The sequence below is a fragment of the Falco rusticolus genome, chromosome 2 (genome assembly GCF_015220075.1).
Source record: "Falco rusticolus isolate bFalRus1 chromosome 2, bFalRus1.pri, whole genome shotgun sequence".
Lineage (NCBI taxonomy): Eukaryota > Metazoa > Chordata > Aves > Falconiformes > Falconidae > Falco > Falco rusticolus.
This window is the reverse complement of record NC_051188.1, coordinates 70,000-89,536: the sequence shown is the minus strand read 5'-3', so window position 1 is coordinate 89,536 and position 19,537 is coordinate 70,000. Positions and strand designations below refer to the sequence as shown.

Genomic DNA, 19,537 nt, shown 5'->3' with positions numbered 1-19,537 from the left:
CGAGCACGGCTGCGAGCCACGTTGGCGCTTTGCCGGAGGAAGACCTGAGCCTACAGCCTGCCCGCAGCCGTGTGCCCGGCTGCTGCGGCCCCTTCCCCGCGCCGTCCCCGGCTGACCGCGGCTTCACCTCCCCAGCCGGTAAGAAAAGCTTCGGGGCGAGTCCCGCTCGGTCCGCGTGGCCAGAGCCCTGCGGCGGCTCCGAGCCGGGGTCCTGCCGCGCCGCGTTCTCACGTCTCGCCCGCCCGCGGCCGATCCTCCGTCTCCGGCCGAGCTCAGCGGTGTCCCTTTCCCGGGAGACGGGGGACCCAGCTGGGGTACGGTGGCTCCTGGGGGTCTTCCTTCAGTTCCCGGCTGCTTGCACGCACACACACTCCGCTTTATCCAGCGGTGTGTGATGGCCGTGCCCCCCCGGGGCTGCTCCTGCTGCCCCTGGAGCCGGTTTAGAACTTTCTCCGCTACCTGCAGGGTACGGGCCCCTCGCTGCCGTGCTTGGGGCAGCGCCATCCTGTGGCCTCAACCAGCCTCGGCCTTCCCAGACGCCCCAGGGGTGGCTCCCGAGGGCCCCCGGCGAGGGCCAGGTGTCCCTCCCTCGGCCGCTCCCTGCCGGCGCTGAGCGGCAGCTGGGTCCCTGGGTGCAGGCAGGGCTGTGGCAGCTGCCGCTCTGGACCGAAGGCAGGGGTCCCGCAGCGCCCCGGGCCGGCTGCTGACTGTGGCATCCGCCGGCGGCGGGTTGCGGCGCTGCTCCGGGGGTGAATCCGCAGCCGCTTGGAGGCGGGGGGGGAGTTTCTTGGGAGTCAGCCGTGCTGTGGCTGCAGCCAGGTTAGCAGGAGCCGGGGGGGGGGAACGTTGGCAGCGGGGCCCCCAGCACCCTTCCCTGCCGAGCGGCCGGTGCTGCCGCTGCGCTGGGGCCAAGGGCAGGGCTGTGCCAGCCCCGCCAGCCTTCCGTCAGCCGGGGCGCGGGCAGGGCGCGGGCAGCGAGCGCGGCTGAAGCCGCCGCGGCCCTTTCCCCGCGGCTGCCGGGCGGCGTTCCGCGCTGTGCGCCTTTAAGGAGCGCGGCCGTGGCGCCGTGACGTGGGTGGCACAGGGCCAGGGAGGGCAGCCGCCGCCTGCCAGCCCCGCCGAGGAGAAGCACAACAACGTCTGTGCGTGGCCGCCGGCTGCCAGCGCTCATGGCGGATTCAACCCGGCACGCCCCCGGTAAGGCGCCGACGAAGACTTTATCCCGCTCCCTCGTTTGCTTGCGGCGGGGCAGAGGCTCACCGTCTCCCGGTGCGGAGCCGCAGCGTGCGGCTCCCGCCCCGGTGCGCCGTGACCCCTGCGCTGTGACTCCCCGACTCGCATCGGGGCGCGGGCGACCGAGCGGGGTTCGCCACCGTCCGGGCGCTCGGGCTGTGCCCCCCGGGCGCGGGCCCGGCCCTGCCGGGGGGGCAGCAGCGGGTCGCCCGCCCTGCCTGGGTGAGCCGCTGGGCGCTTCCCGCAGCGCGACCCCCCGCCCGGGCTGGCTGGCGGCCGCGTCCCTCCGGCGGGAGCCGCGGGGCTGCGCAGCGCCGTGTTCGGGACCGAGCGGGCGCTGGCGGGGGGCGGCGAAGGACGATGCCGCCAGGGCCGCCGCGGCTCGTTCCGCAGGGCCGGGGCTGGGAAGCGCCCGCAGCAGCTGCCGCGCTCGGTGCGGGTGCAGCGGGCTCCCCGCCGCTGCCCCTCTGCTGCGGCCTGGATCCGGGCAGCGCCGGCGGCGCTGGCCGAGCGCTCGGGGCGGCTGGTGTCGGCAGCGACGGGCCGGGCTGTGGCGAGGGCAGGAGCGGGCAGCCTCGCTCATCCCAGCCTCTCGCCGGGCACCGGCGCTCCCGCAGACCGGCGCGGGTAGCGCCCAGCGCGGCGCTGCCGGGGGCGCTCGGCAGGATGCGGCCGTCTCTGGCGGGAGCTGGCGTTCAGGGCGCGCGTTTCGCCAGGGAGGTTCGGGAGGGCTTTGGGGGAGAGGCCCCGGCCCGGGCGTGCTGCCCCCCTGGCTGTGGGGCCGAAGGGGCGCTGCGTGCCGAGAGGCCGTGTGCCACGGCTGTGGGGGAGAGGAACTGGTTTTCAGCCAGATTGCAGGGAGGACCTGTCCTGCCGAGGATCCTGCGCTCCCCAGCCGAGCTGACAGAGGCAGTGGGAGCTCCGTGTCCCCCAGAGCCGTTGTGGCTGTCATGTGCTGGGTGTTCCCAGGGAAAGCTGTGGATCCCAGGCAGGCTCCTGGCCCGTCAGGGTGCAGCACGGGGCAAGGAGCTGAGGAGCACCCTCCCCATCTGGGTGATTTTTGGTGGGGGCCCTGCTTGGCCTCTGCCACTGTTCAGGTCTGTTCCCACCAGCTCCCTTGCCGGGAGGACTACCTCGGTGACACTGGGGATGCCCAGCATGGAGGTGGAGGTTGCCAGAGAGTGCCTGGCAGCGATCCCCCATCCTGGGAATGGGGGGGGCTCATCCCCACCCCCATTCAGTGCAGCAGTGCCTGGGGGCTCCCCCCACCCCTGGCAGGTGGTTCTCCTTAGCACTGGTGTCAGTGGGAAGGGGAGCTGGCAGTGCTCAGATGGCTTGGCTGCTGCCTCACCGGGCTTGTTTTGGGCCTGGTGGCCTTTGCAGGCTCCTTCCAGCCCCTGTGGCTGTGTCCTGGCTGGGGGCAGAGTGGGCAGCCAGCCTGCCCCCTGAGGGGTCCCAGCAGCCGGGTGGTGGGGGATGAGGGAGCCCTGGTTCCCACCCTGCTGGCATTTTGGGGGCCAGTGGCCATGCAGCTGGGAGGACAGCTGAGCAGCTTTGGGCAGTACCGCGGTGGGAGCTCAGCCCCTTCCTGGGTGGGCAGGGCCAGCTCCAGGCCCCCAGCAGCCTGGGTTCCCTCCTCTTTCTTTCTTTTTCTAAACTTCCTTCTGCTCTGAGGTCTGCGGGAGATCCCTCTGCCTGCCGAGGCCTGGCAGGCCGTGCTCTCTGTGGCTCCCACTGCGCTCCTGGCTGGAGCTGGTTATCTTGCCTAGTTTGGGTGCTTGTTTGCCACTGATCTCTGGTCCCCCTCTGCTCCCCAGGGGCCACACCACAATTCGTGGCTGCCTCGTCCTGCTGGGGCAGGCTGCCTCTCTGCACAGCACTGGGGGATTTTATTTTATTTCTTTCCCTGCTCTTGCCCATTCCACAAGACCACTGTGGCTCTTGGTACAGCATCCCTACAGTGCTTTTAAATGTCTCTTAAACTTCAGCAAAGTTTGGGTGGGGGAGGGGGGGGGAAGGAGCCATGGCAGGAGGTGCTGGTGATGAGGAGCCTGAGCAATGGTTTTCCTTGAGCCTTGCTCATTGGGATCCCGACCTCCAGGGGTAAATCCCGGGGGGCTGTGGGACAAGGACCTGGCTGCTGCTTGGCAGTGCTGCTTCCTGCTCGGTGACTGCTGAAAAGCAGGAGGGTGCCGGCTGCTTGCCTCCGTACAACCCACAGCCAGCCAGGCACAGAGGGAGTGCCCGGTGCTGTGTGCAAGCCATGTATTAATGTAATTACTATGTTTGGCCTCAATTGCCTCACACCATCCCCCTCCCCCCTTTGTTGACATCCCTAGGTCTGGGCAGTGACCTGGCAGCTGTGCGAAGATGCCTCTTCACGAAGCGAGAGCTGCGGCTCTCCTTGCTTGGGTAAAGCCTCCCTCTCCTCCACCATAGCTTGCCCCATAGGGACATGGGACATGGTGCCTGGGTGTGTGCCAGCTGCCGCCGGCACTGGCAGCTCCTTGGGGGCACAATGTCTGGGCTGGTCAAGGGAGGGATTGTGGCTGGGGCAGGTCTTGGGGCAGCTGAGTCCTTGCTGTTCCTGGCCAGGTGGGTGTCTGCAGGAGAAGCCTTGCTCACTGTTCTTGTTGAGTAACTAGCGATGCCAGAACAGCTTGGTCTGGCTGTGGAAACTGCCTGGGAGTTGGAGCTGAGCTGGAGCAGGCAGCAGGCTTGGGATGTAAGCAGCAGCTGGACCATGAAGGGGCTGTTGGGTCTGCCTTGCAAATCAGTGCTTTGCCGGAGCAAAACATTGCAGCGTGATATGAGACCTGTGCCAGCCTGTCTGGCTGTGGGGATTGTGTTCAGCTTTTGCCTAGGCCAGGCAGGGATGGTTGGGAGGGCTGGCTTTGCTGTCACATGCAGACCAATCTTGTCTCCTGCCAGGAGTGTGAGGTGGCATAGTGTGGTGTGGTGTTGTCTTCTGACTGTCTTCACCTGTTTCTAGGTGAACAGCACAAAAGCTTGTACTCATCCCCTTGATGATCTGTCACAGCTCCAGGACTGCAGTGTCTTCATCAGAATCATCAACAAAATGTGAGTATGGGGAGCTGGGGAGCACTCTTCAAGCTGCCTGGCTTGTCTGAAAGGTGGCAGTGAGCATGCTTGGGGCTGCATCCCAGAGCCATGGCCTTGGCCTCCAAGAGCCTCTGGCTGCAAGTGTGGTCCCTGTCTGGCAGGGTGGGAGTGGGAGTCCTGGGATCTTCCTCCTCTGGCAGACCTGATGCTGGATCTCCAGCTCCTCTGTGAAGTTCCAGCAAAGCACAGCACCTGCATAAGCAGCACTTTGTCGGGTGTGTTCTGAAGCCCGCTGCAATGAAACACAGGGCTTGTGCCTTCACACTGTGGCTCCTTCATGCATAAACCCACCATGCATGGGATGATAAGCCTTTTGGGCTGCCCTGCTTGGCAGCCTCCCTGTGTAGATTATGTACTGCTTCCGAGTATGATACAGGCATGACAGAGCCTGCTTGCTCTGTCCTGGGACCTGTGGTGGGAGAAATGCCTCCGTCAGGAGCTGTGTTTGTTGCCTGTGAGCCAGGGCAATTGAAACCTGCAAGCCCCATCCAGTGTGGGGTCCAGAGCAGTGACCTGGAAGGGAGAGGGGTTTGCGTGTCTCCAAAATGCTGTTTCCCACGAAAGGTGACACTTTGCGATAGCAAGTAAAACAACTGGCTCCACGCATGACCTCCTGTCCCCTGTGGTACCTCCCTGCCTGGTGGGGATGCTGCCAGCTCGATGCTGAGGCTGGCAGGCAGAGGAGGAAGCGGTGGAGGCCAGCAGTGCTTGGACACATGCGCCGGGGGGCTGGCTGCCTGTCTCAGGCTGTTCACCAAACACAGCCATGTTTGCCAGGGCTGCCAGGAGCGTCTGTGCCTGCTCCTGGGCATGGTGTGGTTGGCTTTTGCTTCACCACCCACCCTGGCATGGGGGCATAGGGCAGGCCAGCATCATGCCTCTTGCTCAGCAAGCTCTGCTGGGGGAGTGGGGGAAAGGAGCACCATTTGTTTAATTCCTCGGCAAAGCATTAATGCAACCTGTACACTCTTCTAGCCACAGGAGCAAGGAGGGGGAGTCTGTGCTGGAGCAGCCACTGCCAGAGAGGATCTCCTTCATCTGTGGCTTCCTGGAGAGTAAGAGCTGTCCCTGGGGGAAGTGGCTGCCCCTGCTCGGTCTGGTCTTGTGTCTGCAGGCTTCCCCCTTCCCAAAGTGACTCTCTGCTGCATTGGCAGCTTCGTGATGTGCAGGCAGGGCTGCCCTGGCCCTGTGGCAGCGTGTGTGAGGAAAGCTTCCCAATGGAAAGCCTTGCTAGAGCGCAGGCTTCATGCAAAGGACAGGGTGCTGGTGGCTACTCTGGTGATGCTGCTTTGGGGTGGTATTCCTAGCCCGGTGCCTGGCTTCAAGCTGCTCACATTCCATGGGAAAACATAAAACTGAGCAGGAATCCTAGGAGGGTAGTCTTGCACTTTTGCTTGCCCTTTCCTGGAAGGGGAGACATTGTATCCCACCCTCCATAGATGTGACTCTGCTGGTGGAGGAGGAGCCAAAAGCACAAAGAGATGCCGAGGGTGAGGTGGGGAGGCTGGGACTGAGGGGGAAGTTGCCAGGGAGGGGGGAAAAAAGCCCATCAGACTTAATGGCAGAGGCTGAGCACTGGGGGCTTGGCTCTGGAGCCCAGCCCACCCTGCACCCCTTCTACCTGGGGATGCATCCTGGTGTCCCCCAACCCAAACACATCACTTCAGGGGGTGGACATGTGCCACGGGCTGGCAGGCAGCATGCTTAGTGGTAGGGGCTCCTGTGTGAATGGGAATCCCGCTTCACATTGCAGAGTACTGCAAGCACAAACTGGCTGCAGAGAACCTGGTCTTGTCACAGAAACTCCTGGAGGGAGAGGAGCTGGCGTTGGCCAAGGTAACTGCAGGGCATGCTTTATTCCTAGCTGGCACTGATGACTGACTTGGGGTTGGTGATGCTTACCTGCCTCGTTTCAGGTGACTGTGCTGCTCCTGTATTACACCTCCATGAGCTGCAAGAGCCCTGAGGACTGGAAAGAGTTTGACTATGAGACCCAGGTAATCCCTTCTGGATTCCTGCTGTGGACCAGGGGTGTGGGGGGAAGCAGAGATGCCTTTTGGGGGGCCCTCTGAGACCTGCCCTCCTGTTCTGGGTTCCCTTGAAAGATGGTGTGGGATGGGTGCTGCAGTGCTGGCCAGGGCATCTGGGCAATCAAATGCTCTAACTGCGAGTGTGGGCACTTGCCAGTGCAGGCACGGGCAGGCAGGGAGCTGCCTGTTGCCCCAAGCCTGCTGTGGTTGCTGCCTGGCTGGCCCCACTCTGCCCGTGAACCGCAGCTGCTGCAGCACAGCTGCTGACCCTGTGGCTCCTCTGACACAGGTTGAGCTGGCATCAATCCTCAAATTTGTGCTGGATAGTGAGGAAAGCCTGGATGAAAGCCTGGAGATCTTTCTGCAGAGGAAAGGTGAGCACCAGGTTCTGGCTGCCTGTCCTGTGGCACCAGCCTGGAGTAACAGGCCAAGCCTTGTGCAGGCATAACAGGCACTGGGCATGTTTTTCTCCTGGCTGGCACCAGTGCAACAGCCTGATAAGATGGGAGGTTAATGTGTTTGCTGTGGTGATGTCCAAGTGCCAACTCTGAGTGGGACAGACAGTCCATAACCTTGCAGAGGGCAATGCTGCGGCACACTGAGTGCTGAGTGCTGCTTGTATCTTCCTGTACGGCTCCTGTGCCAAAAGCACCAAACCGGCATGGATGACACTTTTCTAGAGCATAAAAACATTGTGGTTTTTTCCCTGTTTGTGCTGCTGTAGCTGCCAAGTCATAAAAGCAGCAACACCATCCAGATCCCCTCAGCCCAGGACTGAGTGCTGTCCCCTGTAAGCTCTTCTGTAAGAGCAGGGCTGCCTTATGCCTGCCAGGCTCTTGGCAGCATCCCAGCCTTTGTGGCACAAGCTGCTTTTGCTGGAGGAGTGAGGCAGGTGGGATGTGTGCAGCTTTGTGGTGGGAGTGGAGTGCCGGGGCAGGGTTGTAAGGCAGGTTTATGGCTCCCTGGCCTGGAATTTGTTCCTGCGCACCTGGGATTTCAGCTGCTAAACCCTCCCTTCTGGTATTATGTGAAGATCACAGCCTGCTTTTCGCTTGTGCTTTGCAGCACCGTTGTCTGCATCCAGCAGCAGCTCCGAGGAGCACTCCCTGCTGTTCTCCTTCCCACACAAGCAAGAACTGCGTTTTCTGGAGCTGAAGAATATTGTGTCCTCCTCAGATTCGTACGTCCTCAGCTTTTGGCTGGCAGAGGGGGAGCAAGGGGAGGGAGGAACCAATGACACCTTCTGGGACCTGGAGATGCAGCTGGGCTGCACACTGACTTGACAGACCCTTTTCTGCCATGGTGTTGTCCTCTTCCAAACTGCTCAGGCTTGACATGGGGATTTATGGTGTGAAGTTGAGGTTGGGCTGTAATTGGCTCCTTTTAGCCCAGCTCATTTCAGCCTAATGGGCCCAGAGACTTCCCAGAGCAGCTTGTGGTCCTCCCCTGTCTTGGGGTGGGTTCGAAGTTATCACTGTGACCCCCTCTGAGATGGGGGAACCAGAGCGGGTTTGACTGTGCGGGGAGAGACATTGCCCTGTGGTCAGCCCTGGGTAAGTTACATGGTGTGCCTCTCGGCAGACCGCTGCCCAGCACACCGTTCTTGCCCGTGGGGGGAGTCATGCAGACCCCTCAGTTCCAGCTGCAACGCCTGAAGAAGCAACTGGCTTTTGAGAGACAGAACCGGGATGAGCTGGAGGTGGAGCTGGCAGAGAATCTCAAGCTCATTATGGAGAAGGGTCAGTTGCTAGTGGGCCATGCTGGGGTGTGGGGAGGGGTTTCTGGGGCTGAGACCTCGCCTGGTTTCTCTGACTGTATTATGGCTTTGACCCCACCACAGCTGTGCTTGTGCATGGTCCATCCTGCCAGACCCCAAGTGAGCACAGCTTGTGGCTTTGGGGCTTTTCTGCTTTCCAAAGCAGACAGGGCAGCTTGGGGTTTGCTGTGCCTGGCCCCATGGTGGACCAAGGGGACCCTTCCCCGTTAATCTGGAGCCAAGCATGATGCTGAAAGCCTTGCTGATGGGAGCCAAGACAGCTCTGATGCTGTTGTTGCAACTCTGAGATGGCTGTTGGTCCCCCTGCCAAATGATTTGGAGCAGGCTGGCAGGTGTAGGAGTCTTGCCATCAGCATCTAAAGCTGTCTCCACCCTGGGGTTTTCCCCAGACACACATGGAGCCTCCAGGATCCCTCTCCTGTTCCCTTATATATCCTGGGCAACAAGAGCCATGACTGAAGCAACACCCATGCTGAGCACCAGTGCTGGCAGCCTGGCTCTTCCCTCTCCTGCTGCAAAGGTTTTCTAAGCAGCGGCTCCTCACCAGCTTGGAAGAAGGAAACGCATCCCCCGCTGTGCTGTTGGCGGGGTTCAGGTGTCATAAAAAGATGGTAACTGGTCCTTTCTTGCCACCTTCCGCAGAGGCTCAGATCACCGTGATGCAGCAGCGGATTGATCACTTAGTTCTGCTCAACAAGAGGCAAGCTGCAGACCAGCTGGAGCCAAAGGAAATGGAGGAGCTGAGGGAGAGGAATGAGAGGTAATCCAGGACGTCTGCTCCCTCCTGCTAGGCAGGTCCTTGTCACTCCCATGTCCCCAGGGTCTGTGTTTGTCTCTTTCCCCAGCAGTGCAGTAAATGGGTGAGGGCAAACCTTCCTCTTGTTCTCTGCCGCCTCTGCAGCTGCACCCTGGAGAGGAGATGGCTTTGGCAGCTGCAGAATCATGGAATGGTTCGGGTTGGAAGGGACCTTCAAGACCAGCCAGTCCCACCCCCTGCCAGGGGCAGGGCCCCCTCCCCCCAGCCCAGGCTGCTCCCAGCCCCGTCCAGCCTGGCCTTGAGCCCTGCCAGGGATGGGGCACCCACAGCTGCTCTGGGCAGCCTGGGCCAGCGCCTCGCCGCCCTCACGGGGAAGGGTTTCTTCCTCATGTCCAACCTAAATCTCCCCTCTCTCAGCTTCAAGCCATTCCCCCCTGTCCCACCACTCCCTGCCCTTGCCCAAAGCCCCTCCCCAGCTTTCCTGTCGGCCCCTCCAGGCACTGGGAGCTGCTCTAAGGTCTCCCCACAGCCTTCTCCTCCCCAGGCTGCACAGCCCCAGCTCTCCCAGCCTGTCCCCACAGCAGAGGGGCTCCAGCCCTCTGACCAGCTCCGTGGCCTCCGACAGGCCCGCTCCGACAGGTCTGTGTCCTTCTTGTGCTGGGGACCCCCGAGCTGGACGCAGCGCTGTGGGGGGGTCTCAGCAGAGGGGCAGAGCCCCCTCCCTCGCCCTGCTGGCTACACTGCCAGCAGTGCAGCCTGGGGTGTGTTTGGGCCAGCAAACACACTGTGCTTTGTGGTCAGGACAGTTGCAGCCTGTAGCCTGTTTTTATTGCAGGGGGCAAGTCCCAAACCACACAGCGTGTTCTAACACCCCACTCCCTACCCTAAACCCTGCATGGGAACAGGCATGCTTGTTATGGGAAAAGTGTGCTGCTAGCATGGGACTTGCCTGTCACTGAGGGCTCTAAGGCTGATACTAGAGCCACTTCCCCAGCTGCTGGCCCTCCAATTTGATCCAGTTTGTTTGGATCTGAACTGGGTGGTGTCACATGCTTGAATTCTGTTGCCTGTCACACTGCATCCTGGTCTTTGCCCTGTCCCTGTGCAGCAATGTGTTTACTTGGGAAGGATGCCTAGCCTCTGCTAGTAGGTGCCATGCCTTTTTTTTGTCCTTTCCTCACTTATTTCACTTTGCAGAGAGGTGACTGGAGTCCTGCAGCGGCTTCTGCCCTCGGTTCAGAGCAGTCAGGCTCCTCCAAAGCACAGACATTGCTTATCTCTGCTCCACTCGATGACATATTGTGACCCAGTCTAGAGCTGAATTTATGGTAGTTTTGCACCATGGCATAGAGATACCTTTGTACTTCAGTAATGTTCAGCAGCATTGGTTCCCAGTGGTGTCCTCACCTGCCTTGGGCTCACACCCCTTGTTTTAACTTTGGCTCCTCTCCCACAGCCTCACGGTGCGCCTGCACAACACCCTCAAGCAGTGCCAGGACTTGAAGACTGAAAAAGGCCAGATGGAGCGGAAAATCGACCAGCTCTCTGAGGAGAACGGGGACCTTTCCTTCAAGGTGCAGGATGCTGTGTCCTCTCCCTGTCCCCATAGCCTAGTCATTTGTGATGGGATGCAGGAGGAAGGATTTGATGGCAGTGATGGCTGCTGGGTTGCTTATAGCTCTGCCACTGGCCTCGTGACCTTGACCAAGTGACTGAGTCTGCTCTGGGCTCCAGATCCTGATCTGAAGGGGAACCATGGTGGGGGAAAAATAGGGGCTAGGCAGAGCTGCTGGCATGCAGTGCTGGTACAGGGCATGAGCACCCAGGACCTGGAATGCCTGTGGATGCTGCAGTGCTTAGTGCTTAGAAGAGGGCAGCTGGGCAGTGTGGGTGCTCTCTGACCCTCCTCTGGGATAAGGGTTTTTTCTCTTTGTAGCTGCGGGAGATTGCCAGCCGCATGGTCCGGGTGCAGGAAGCCCTGAATGAGCTCTCGGAGGAGCACAACGTGACCCTGGCACAGTCGCGGGAAAAGCAGGGACAGCTGGAGGATGAGCTGTGTGCTTCCCTGCAGGAGAAGGTGAGGGGGTTCTGCCTGGGTGGTGAGTGCCTCCTGCTCTTGCTACTCCTGGGAAGGGTTCCCTGCCATGTGACAGGCTGCTGCCCTCCCAGTGAGGAGAGAAACCCTGAGCTTGCCAAGACCTGGTGTCAATTTAAAGCTGGGTGACTGTGCCTCTCCTTGCTTGGTTCCCTTGTGTTGCACTGTGCTCTATCCCATGTCTCTGTCACCAGAAATACTTAGAAGAGAAGATCGAGATTCTCCAGGGGAAGATTTCTGTGCTGGAGGACCAGCTGGCCAAGCTGGAGGACTGCAGCACCCAGGAGAAGGGAGAGGTCATGGGTGACATACTGAAGGTACAGCTGGGTCTTGAGAGAGCCTCTGGCTCCCACAGTGAGGGCAGGCAGTGCTTGGATGCAAAACTATCTGGAGGGAGTGGCAGGTGCTGGAGGAATGCATGGCAAAGCCATGCAGGGCAGAGCCAGCTGCTCTCTGCTATTGGATGGGGGTTGTGGGGCTGAGCACACTGCGGGAGCCCCTTTTGTGCTGAATTTAGAAATACTGCTCCTGGGTAGCTGCTGGCACCCCCAGCCTCCCATAGCATTGATCTGTTGTGGAGGGGGTGGCTCTGCATGGTGGGAAAAGACTTCTGGTTTGAGAGAGCAGAGTGGCCCAAGGCTAAGGGGAAGGTGGGGTGTGTTGGGGTGCACTGGGGGTGCTGGGAGGGCAGGCAGGTGCCAGGCAGCTCCCATTGGGATGCAGTGCATGATTCTCCAGTGAGAGTGTAGGATGCAGCTCAAGTAACACCTGTGTGTTGTTTTTTCCCCTCCCTCCTCTTTGCTCTGCCAGCTGGAAGAGCTGAAGCAGGAGGTATCCAGCCTTGTCACTAAAGGGGCTGAGCTCCAGGCCACCATCCTGCGGCTGGAGGAGGAGAAGCAGCAGCTGAGTGGCCTTGTTGCCAGCCTTCAGAGCTCCCTCTCTGAGAGCCACCAGGCCAGGGAGAGGCTGGTGCAGGACCTGCAGGCATGGGAGGCCAGCGAGCCCAGCAGGCAGCAGGAGCAGGAAGTGGAGGTAAAGAAACTGTCTAGGGAGTTGACCCTGCTGAGTACCAGGCTGGAGGAGTCACTGCGGGAGATGGCACGCCGGGAGGAGGAAGCTGAATGCTTGCATCAGGAGGTGGAACGGGCCAAGGTGGACTGTGCTGCTGAGCGAGCCTGTAAGGCAGAGCTGGAGGAACAGCTGCAAAACTCGCTCAATGAGCAGAGGGTGCACCAGGAGGAGCTGGCCCGATGCTGGGAGCTGATGAAGGAGAAGGATGGGGAGCTGGATGAGCTCCGCCAGAAAAACATCTCACAGGATGAAGAGCTGAGGGACCTGCAGAAGACTGTCAGCAAGCTGAAAGGAGAGCTTTCTTTGGAGATGGCCAAGGAGCGGGTGCCCAAAGGGGACAAACTGCAGGGATTCTCAGAGGCCACCCAGAGCAGGGATGTGGAGGGGGACAACATCAAGGCTACCTGCTCAAAAGAGATGTCCCTCAAAAGCTTGGAGGAGAAGACTCATGACAGGGAGCAGGAAGCTGGCTTGAGCCAAGACCTTTACCAGGGGAAGCTGAAGGAGAGCCATGTGCTTAGTTTGCAAGTGGAGGAGCTGGCGCAGCAGGAGGCTATGGCCACCCTTGAGCAAGTGGAAGCCAAGGCGGAAATGGCAGAGGCTTTGAGGGAAGCAGCCCAGCAGAAGGAGAAGGCATTGGAGCTGCAGAAGGAACTACAAAAGGGCAGGGAGCTGACCCAGAGCAAAACAGCTGTCACAGCTGCTGAGAAGGAGCTGGCATCCCTCTCTTCTGCAGTGCAGGAGAAAGGCTGGTCAGAGGAGAGCTGGAAAGAGGAGCTGGAGAAGCAGCGGTTGACTATCAAGGCTCTGAAGAGAGACCGTTTCCAGAGAGAGCGGGAGGACAAGCTGCGTCAGGAGGTGAAGGTCTGCCAGGACCAGTGCCTCCAGAAGGAGCAGCAACTTGCTGCCCTGCAGCGGGAGTTTAACAGTGCCCAGGTGGAGCGTGCCTCCCTGGAGAGCCAGCACTGCCAGGAGCTGGAGCAGAGGGCGAAAACCCTGGCTGCTCTACAAGCAGAGCTGGCAAAGGCCAGGCTGGAGGCGACTGAAGTGCCATCCCTGCGGGAGCGATTAGCAGAGCAGGACTGGGCCAACCGGCAGCTGCAGGTAGAGGCAGCAGAGCAGGCGGCACGGCTGGCAGGGCTGCAGCAGGCTGAGGAGACCTGGAGCCGTGGGCAGCAGTGGCTTGAAGCGGAGCTGGGCCGGTTCATGGAGCAGCATACGCAGAATATGAAGCGGCTGCAGGAGCTGGCAGCCAGCAGTCAGCAGGAGGCTGAGGAGGTATTGCGCAAGTTGGAGATAAGGACTAATGAGTATGAGACCAGCAAGGCAGTGGCTCTGGAGGAGAAGAGGAGGATGACTGCTCAGGTAGGGGCTCCTGCAATTGGGTGGGCTGTGGGTTGGGGGAGCTCCCCAGGAAAATGGGTATGTTTGGTCTTCTGTGCACACCTGAATTACAGAAGGGTTTGGGTTGGAAGGAACCTCACAACCACCCAGGCCCCCTCCCCCCAGCCCAGGCTGCTCCCAGCCCCGTCCAGCCTGGCCTTGAGCCCTGCCAGGGATGGGGCACCCACAGCTGCTCTGGGCAGCCTGGGCCAGCGCCTCGCCGCCCTCACGGGGAAGGGTTTCTTCCTTATATCTTACCTAAATCTCCCCTCTTTCAGCTTAAAGCCATTCCTGCCCACTCACAAGGGTGCCCGTGGCTTGGCATGGCTTCTCATTCTCATGCTCCTGGTGTGGCCATGGGGCATGTGGCAGGCAGTGCACCAGCACTGACCGGCTGCCAAAAGTATCCAGGGCTCCTTGACAAAGGATCATTTGTCCTGTGGTACCTTGTCCACAGATAGAAAGGGATTTGGGGGGAGCTGGGGCACCCTGTTCCTTCTGGTTTTTCCCACTCTCTTGAACTGAATTTCAGCTTCTCACCCAGTTGGCAGGAATGGCTGCTGCTGGGAGGAGGGGGCTGTGTTCCCAGACCGGGTGGTCCAGATGTGGCCAGAGGTGGGTCGCTTTACAGCAGCATTGGTCTCAGACAGAGCATGGGTTAGCACTTGGGGAAACAATGCTGGAAAAGTCCCATTTCTCTGCCCAGGGACCCTGCAGAGGCCTCGTGGCTGTGACTGGGGTGGGTTGGGGGCTCCCTGAGCATCCCCCAGAGCAGGGAGAGCCTGGCTGGGCAGGAGCTCTCAGCAGCCAGGGTCTGGCAGCCGTCTCCCCTTGCTGAGACCGACAGCTGACCCATGGGACTGCAGCTTGCAGGCATCCAGGCAGTGAGCACACCCACTGCTGAAGGATTTATGAGCTGCCTGCCTGTTCCTGGGGCTCCTGCTGTGTCTGGGGGCCTGGCAGGGTTTCCTGGCTCTTCCATGGTGTCACATCCCACGTGTCTGTAAGGACAAGCTGCCAGCAGCCACTCCCCACTTATGAGCCACAGAAGCATCCCCTTGGGGCTAGGATGCCTCCCCTTGAGTGGGCACAGGCTCCCCTCAAGTTGTATGGCTTGAGGCTTGGCACAGAGGATGCCCACATTGGGATGAGCCTCCTGCTTTTACCCTGGTAACAAACAGCTGGCAGTGGAGATGCCTGCTCTGGCAACTGGTTATTGCATAACTGTGCTGGCTTCCCTCGCCCTTTGGCCTAAAGGGGTCTCAGCTTTGCTTCCAGTGCACAGCTGCTCCTTACACTTGGGTAGTGCAAGCCTCCTCCCTGCAAAGACTAACATGGAGCAGCTGTGTTTGCCTGCCTCAAGTGTGGTACCTGAAGTACTGGGAGCTTGCTCCGTGAAGGTACGGCTGAACAGCCCCCCGGGGCAGGAAACCTCCGGTGTCCTGCTCCCGGAGCTGGAGGGGAGGGACATGCTCCTCCACTGGAAGATTGTAGATGGGAGTCTTGTGCCTGGAGCTGGTCTGACCGACCCATACTTTCAGGTGGAGGAGCTGAATGAAAAGCTGACCCAGCACGAGAAGGCTGTCCAAGCCCAGGAGCAGAGAGTTAAGGTAAACAGGGGCCAAAATCCTGCAGGGCTGAGCTCTTGGCCAGCCCTCGAGCTGTTGGTGGCTCTCCAGGGGCTTCAGCTGGGGGAGGCAGGGGTGTGGGGTGCCTCTAAGGCAATTTCTTCCCTGCCCACAGGTGCTGGAAGGGGAACTGCGGGCAGAGGCCACCCGCCAGCAGGAGAAGGTGGCAGAGCTTCAGGCACAGCTCACCCAGAAGGAACAGGCAGCCAAGCACTACAAAGAGCAGGTATGGCAGGGGCTGGCATGGCCCTGCTGCCCCCGTGCCCCATGAGGAAGCTTGATGGGTTTTCTCTCCTTGACATCCTAGATGGAGAAAGCAAAAATGTGCTATGATGCAGAGAAGCAGCAGAACCAGGATCTGGCAGAGAAGCTGAAGGCCATGGAGCAACTGCAGAAAGAGAATGCGGAGCTGCGGATGGAGTCAGAGAGGTTGGCCAAGGAGCTGGAGCAGAGCATCCTGCAGGTCAGGGAGTCAGAACTGAGCTGCCAGAACCTCACCAGCCAGGTCTGCAGTCTGGAGGCTCAGGTGGGCACAGCACAGCAGGACTCCACACCCTTCCTCCTTCTCCCCTTTGTTGCTGGCTCTCTGAGGATCCATCCCTTCCTTCCCATCCAGGTGGAGCTTGCCAATCAGCAGCTACAGGAGCTTGGCAAGTTCCAGGGGGCAGCAGACACGCTGAAGGGCCAGGAGACTTTCTGCCAGAACCCTGCTGATCTCAGCACTGACAGCCTTGACCTCGGCGTTGGTGAAGCACAGCCACTTAATGCCACCAGGTACCAGCACACTGCAGCTCAGCAGAGGTCGTCCTGCTGCCAGCGTTGCTAAAACCCCCAGTGTCCCCAGTTCTTGCTGTTCCCCGAGGGCTTGGTAAGCCTGTCCGTGCTGCTGTCATGCCCCATCTGCAGGAAGGCTGGCTGCCCACAGCTGGAGGCCTCGGTGCCACCAGGCAATGAAGAGTCACTGGCATCCAAGCAGCTGCCCCGCAAGGCAGAATCCCTGGAGAGCCTCCACTTCGCTCCTCGCCACAGCCACAGGCAACTCCACCTGGGGACCAGTGCCCACTCCCTGGGTGACCTCTCGCTTCACTCCGGGGACAAGACCCCACCGACCTTGAAAGTGAGTGGTGGGTCCCCTGGGTGTGGGGCAGGACAGGGATCCCCTGCAGAAAGAGATATGGTTTGCTGTGCCCTGCAGCCCAGGGCTCACTGGGGACTGGAGGGAAAGACAGGGGGTGGCTTGGGGGAGCTTACTTCCAATGCTCTTGCAGCTGGCTGGGGCTGCAGCCATCGCCTGGCCACCCCGAGGAAGCCTGAGCTGCTGTGGGGCTCTTTGTGCCCCCTACGTGCCCTTGTGCCGAGGACCGCTCAGCCCTTCAGAACCCGTGGCGTGGCAGCTGAGTGGGCAGTGCGAGAGGACAGGGGGTCCCAGGAGGTGCAGCCTTTTATCCGCTTCCTCCCCTCTGCCTCTCACCCCGTGGGGCAGCAGCCAAGCAGCTGCAGGGCACAGCACCCCAGGGGTGCTCCAGCCCCGGGCAAGGGCGGCTCTGGGATGGGCTACGGGCTTTGGTGCCTGGGTGTTGGGGTGGGGGGGCAAGCCCTCATGTCAATGCAGGCTGGGGGATGAAAGGATGGAGAGCAGCCCTGCCAAGGGCTTGGGGGTGCTGGGGGATGAGAGACTCAGCATGTCCCTGCATGTCCCTCACCCTGTGTGGCCAGCAGGGCGAGGGAGGGGGCTCTGCCCCTCTGCTGAGACCCCCCCACAGCGCTGCGTCCAGCTCGGGGGTCCTCAGCATCAGAGGGACACGGACCTGTTGGAGCGGGCCCGTCGGAGGCCACGGAGCTGGTCAGAGGGCTGGAGCCCCTCTGCTGTGGGGACAGGCTGGGAGAGCTGGGGCTGTGCAGCCTGGGGAGGAGAAGGCTGCGGGGAGACCTTAGAGCAGCTCCCAGTGCCTGGAGGGGCCGACAGGAAAGCTGGGGAGGGGCTTTGGGCAAGGGCAGGGAGTGGTGGGACAGGGGGGAATGGCTTGAAGCTGAGAGAGGGGAGATTTAGGTTGGACATGAGGAAGAAACCCTTCCCCGTGAGGGCGGCGAGGCGCTGGCCCAGGCTGCCCAGAGCAGCTGTGGGTGCCCCATCCCTGGCAGGGCTCAAGGCCAGGCTGGACGGGGCTGGGAGCAGCCTGGGCTGGGGGGAGGAGGCCCTGCCCCTGGCAGGGGGTGGGACTGGCTGGTCTTGAAGGTCCCTTCCAGCCCAAACCCTTCTGTGATGTCTGGATTTCCCCCTCCTGGAAACAGGCCAAGACTGAGCAACTGGACAGTGCTGACATCTCCTGTACCACCTCAGCAGCTCAGCCCCCAAATGCTGCTCCTGGCACCTCCACAGGGTCTCTCACCAGCATCCCCTCCCGGGAGGCCCTCATCAAGCAGGAAACCTCCTCCCCACAGGAGCCCCCCAGCAATCCAGCACTGTTGGGCCTCCCCGGCTACCGGCCGGTCACTCGCAGCTCTGCCAGGCAGTTGCAGAGCAGGGACAGCTCCAGCCTTGGTGCGTGTGGGCAGGGGGCGGGCTGGGCTGTGGGCTGGGCAGGCTTGGCTTGGGGTGGCCACTTTTTGCTTGGGATCCCCACCTCAGCCTTCTCTGCTTTTGGGTTTAGACCAGAGCAACATCTACCTGGGTACATGCCAGGATGAGCCAGAGCAGCTGGACTGGCAGCGCATTGCAGAGCTGCAGCAGCGTAACCAGGCCTGCCCGCCCCACCTGAAGAGCTGCTACCCCCTGGAGAGGGTAAGGTGGGGCAGCAAGTGGGCTGCTCCTTTGCCACATTGGGCCCAAACTGCCCACAGGAAAGGGCATGGAGAGCATTGGTGATGACACCTCTGCATTTCCTCCGCAGACCTCCAGCGGGACCATCACCGATGAGCAGGTGAAGACTGGTGACCCAGAGGAGACACTGCGACGATTCAGCATGCAGCCCCCTCAGAGGGCCACTTGGCACAGCACCCTGGCTGGCAGCTGGCAGCAAAGGAAGCACCTCCTGGATGAGTCCTACCAGGAGACTGACACCCCCCAGGTGAGCTGAGCTAAGCCTGTCACAAGTGTCCTGGCTGGTACACAACTTCCCTGGGAGCTGGGCTGGGGATGAGGGGCCATGAAGGCTGGTGGACAGCCACAGATGTTCTCCAGATGTTAGGGGGGTTGCTGGGCCACGCCAGCAGTGGGACCTTTTGAGCTGGTGCCTCCCCCAGGGCAGAGCTGGCACGTCTGAGCCTTCTGCTTTCCCCTCCCCACAGCTCCCAGGAAGGGTGACCAGGGCTCCTGTTCACCAGATGATGGTTCCAGCTTGTGTTTCCCCCCATCTTTATTCTAGTCAAAGAAGTGGAGCAGCTGCTTCCTGCTGCCCCAGCCCCGCAGGGAATGCAGTGAGCCGTGCAGCTCTGAGGGCCCGAGCAAGCAGCCAGGCCCCAGCGGGCAGGTGAGCAGCAGGGCCTGGAGCAGCCTGCTCTGGCAAGGAAAGTGGGGGGGGGAAAAAAAAAGTCATGACCATCCTGTTCTGCACCTTCTTCTACAGGCTGAGAAGCATCAGCCACCCCAGGACTTCAGCAAGCCGTGCAGCTTGCCAGGCCCCAGCGGGCAGCCAGGCCCCAGCGGGCAGGTGAGTAGCCGGGCCTGGAGCAGCCTGCTCTGGCAAGGAAAGTGGGGGGGAAAGTCATGACCATCCTGTTGTGTTCCGCACCTTCTTCCACAGGCGCGAAAGCACCAGTCGCTGGGGTTTAGCATCCTCAACACGCCAAAGAGGCTGGGGACCAGCCTGCTGCGCCGGGCGGCTTGGCAGCAAACCTCATCCAAGAGATCTGGCAGCAGCACCCGCCGCTCACCCCGCATTGCTGCTGCCAAGGCCCCCAAGGACAAGGTAGGCACAGCCAACCCCCTGCAGCAAGCTCCCCAGCCTTCTGCAGTGGGGGGCGTTGTAAGGAGAAGCACATGCTCACCTCAGTGCCCCAAACCCCTGCCCTGGTCTCATGGAGGCAAGGGGGGGGGGGAACCAGTCCCTGCAGTGCCACAGAGGCAGCAGGGTCCAAGTGTGGGCACAGCCACCTCCAGGGCAGTGGCCATGGTTCACAGTCACTAATGTCTCCTCTCTGCTTTGTCCCTTCCAGGCCAGTCACCAAGAAAAGAAGTCCTGAGGTGCCCTGCCTGGGGGGGAAGTATCTCCTATCTCCCCCGTGCTCGCTCTGCCCTGGACCCAGTCTGCACCCCCCACTTCCCTCTGCCCACCCAGCACTGTGGATACATCCCCAGGGGGGATGGGGCTAGACACTGCAAATTTTCTATTTGTAAAATAAATTGTATTTTTTTTTTTCCTGCTCTCCATGTCCTGGGTCATTCCTTCTACTGTGCCCATGGCCCATGTGTGGCTGCTGGCTCCTACACCAGGTGCCTGT

The 19,537-nt window shown here is 61.0% G+C and overlaps 1 protein-coding gene across 7 annotated transcripts; it reads left to right on the top strand.

Annotated features, from left to right (window-relative positions):
- The first annotated feature begins 595 nt into the window (after positions 1-595).
- Positions 596-19,460, top strand: NUMA1 (nuclear mitotic apparatus protein 1). Of its 7 annotated transcripts, XM_037375703.1 has the most exons (26): positions 600-1,197; positions 3,573-3,645; positions 4,226-4,314; positions 5,332-5,411; positions 6,110-6,192; positions 6,273-6,353; positions 6,676-6,760; positions 7,452-7,566; positions 7,968-8,125; positions 8,806-8,923; positions 10,377-10,494; positions 10,857-10,997; positions 11,210-11,332; positions 11,826-13,451; positions 15,011-15,079; positions 15,213-15,323; positions 15,405-15,623; positions 15,714-15,871; positions 16,004-16,274; positions 17,390-17,639; positions 17,749-17,879; positions 17,989-18,165; positions 18,463-18,567; positions 18,664-18,747; positions 18,841-19,005; positions 19,253-19,460. In XM_037375703.1, exons 2-26 carry the CDS (start codon positions 3,604-3,606, stop codon positions 19,277-19,279), a joined length of 4,626 nt encoding a protein of 1,541 aa, XP_037231600.1. In that variant the 5' UTR covers positions 600-1,197; positions 3,573-3,603; the 3' UTR covers positions 19,280-19,460. The 7 variants fall into 7 exon arrangements, with proteins under 7 accessions (XP_037231603.1, XP_037231600.1, XP_037231597.1 ...); XM_037375700.1 differs by having other exon boundaries at positions 601-1,197; positions 15,405-15,871; positions 18,664-18,726; positions 18,838-19,005; XM_037375699.1 differs by having other exon boundaries at positions 601-1,197; positions 15,405-15,871.
- Positions 19,461-19,537: the final 77 nt, after the last annotated feature.

Bases quoted from the DNA above. Each gene is read 5' to 3' on its own strand.
- NUMA1 (XM_037375699.1), top strand. From the start codon at position 3,604: ATGCCTCTTCACGAAGCGAGAGCTGCGGCTCTCCTTGCTTGG. The intron at 8,924-10,376 runs GTAATCCAGGAC...CCTCTCCCACAG, and splicing joins CTGAGGGAGAGGAATGAGAG to CCTCACGGTGCGCCTGCACA. The intron at 18,748-18,840 runs GTGAGTAGCCGG...CTTCTTCCACAG, and splicing joins AGCCAGGCCCCAGCGGGCAG to GCGCGAAAGCACCAGTCGCT.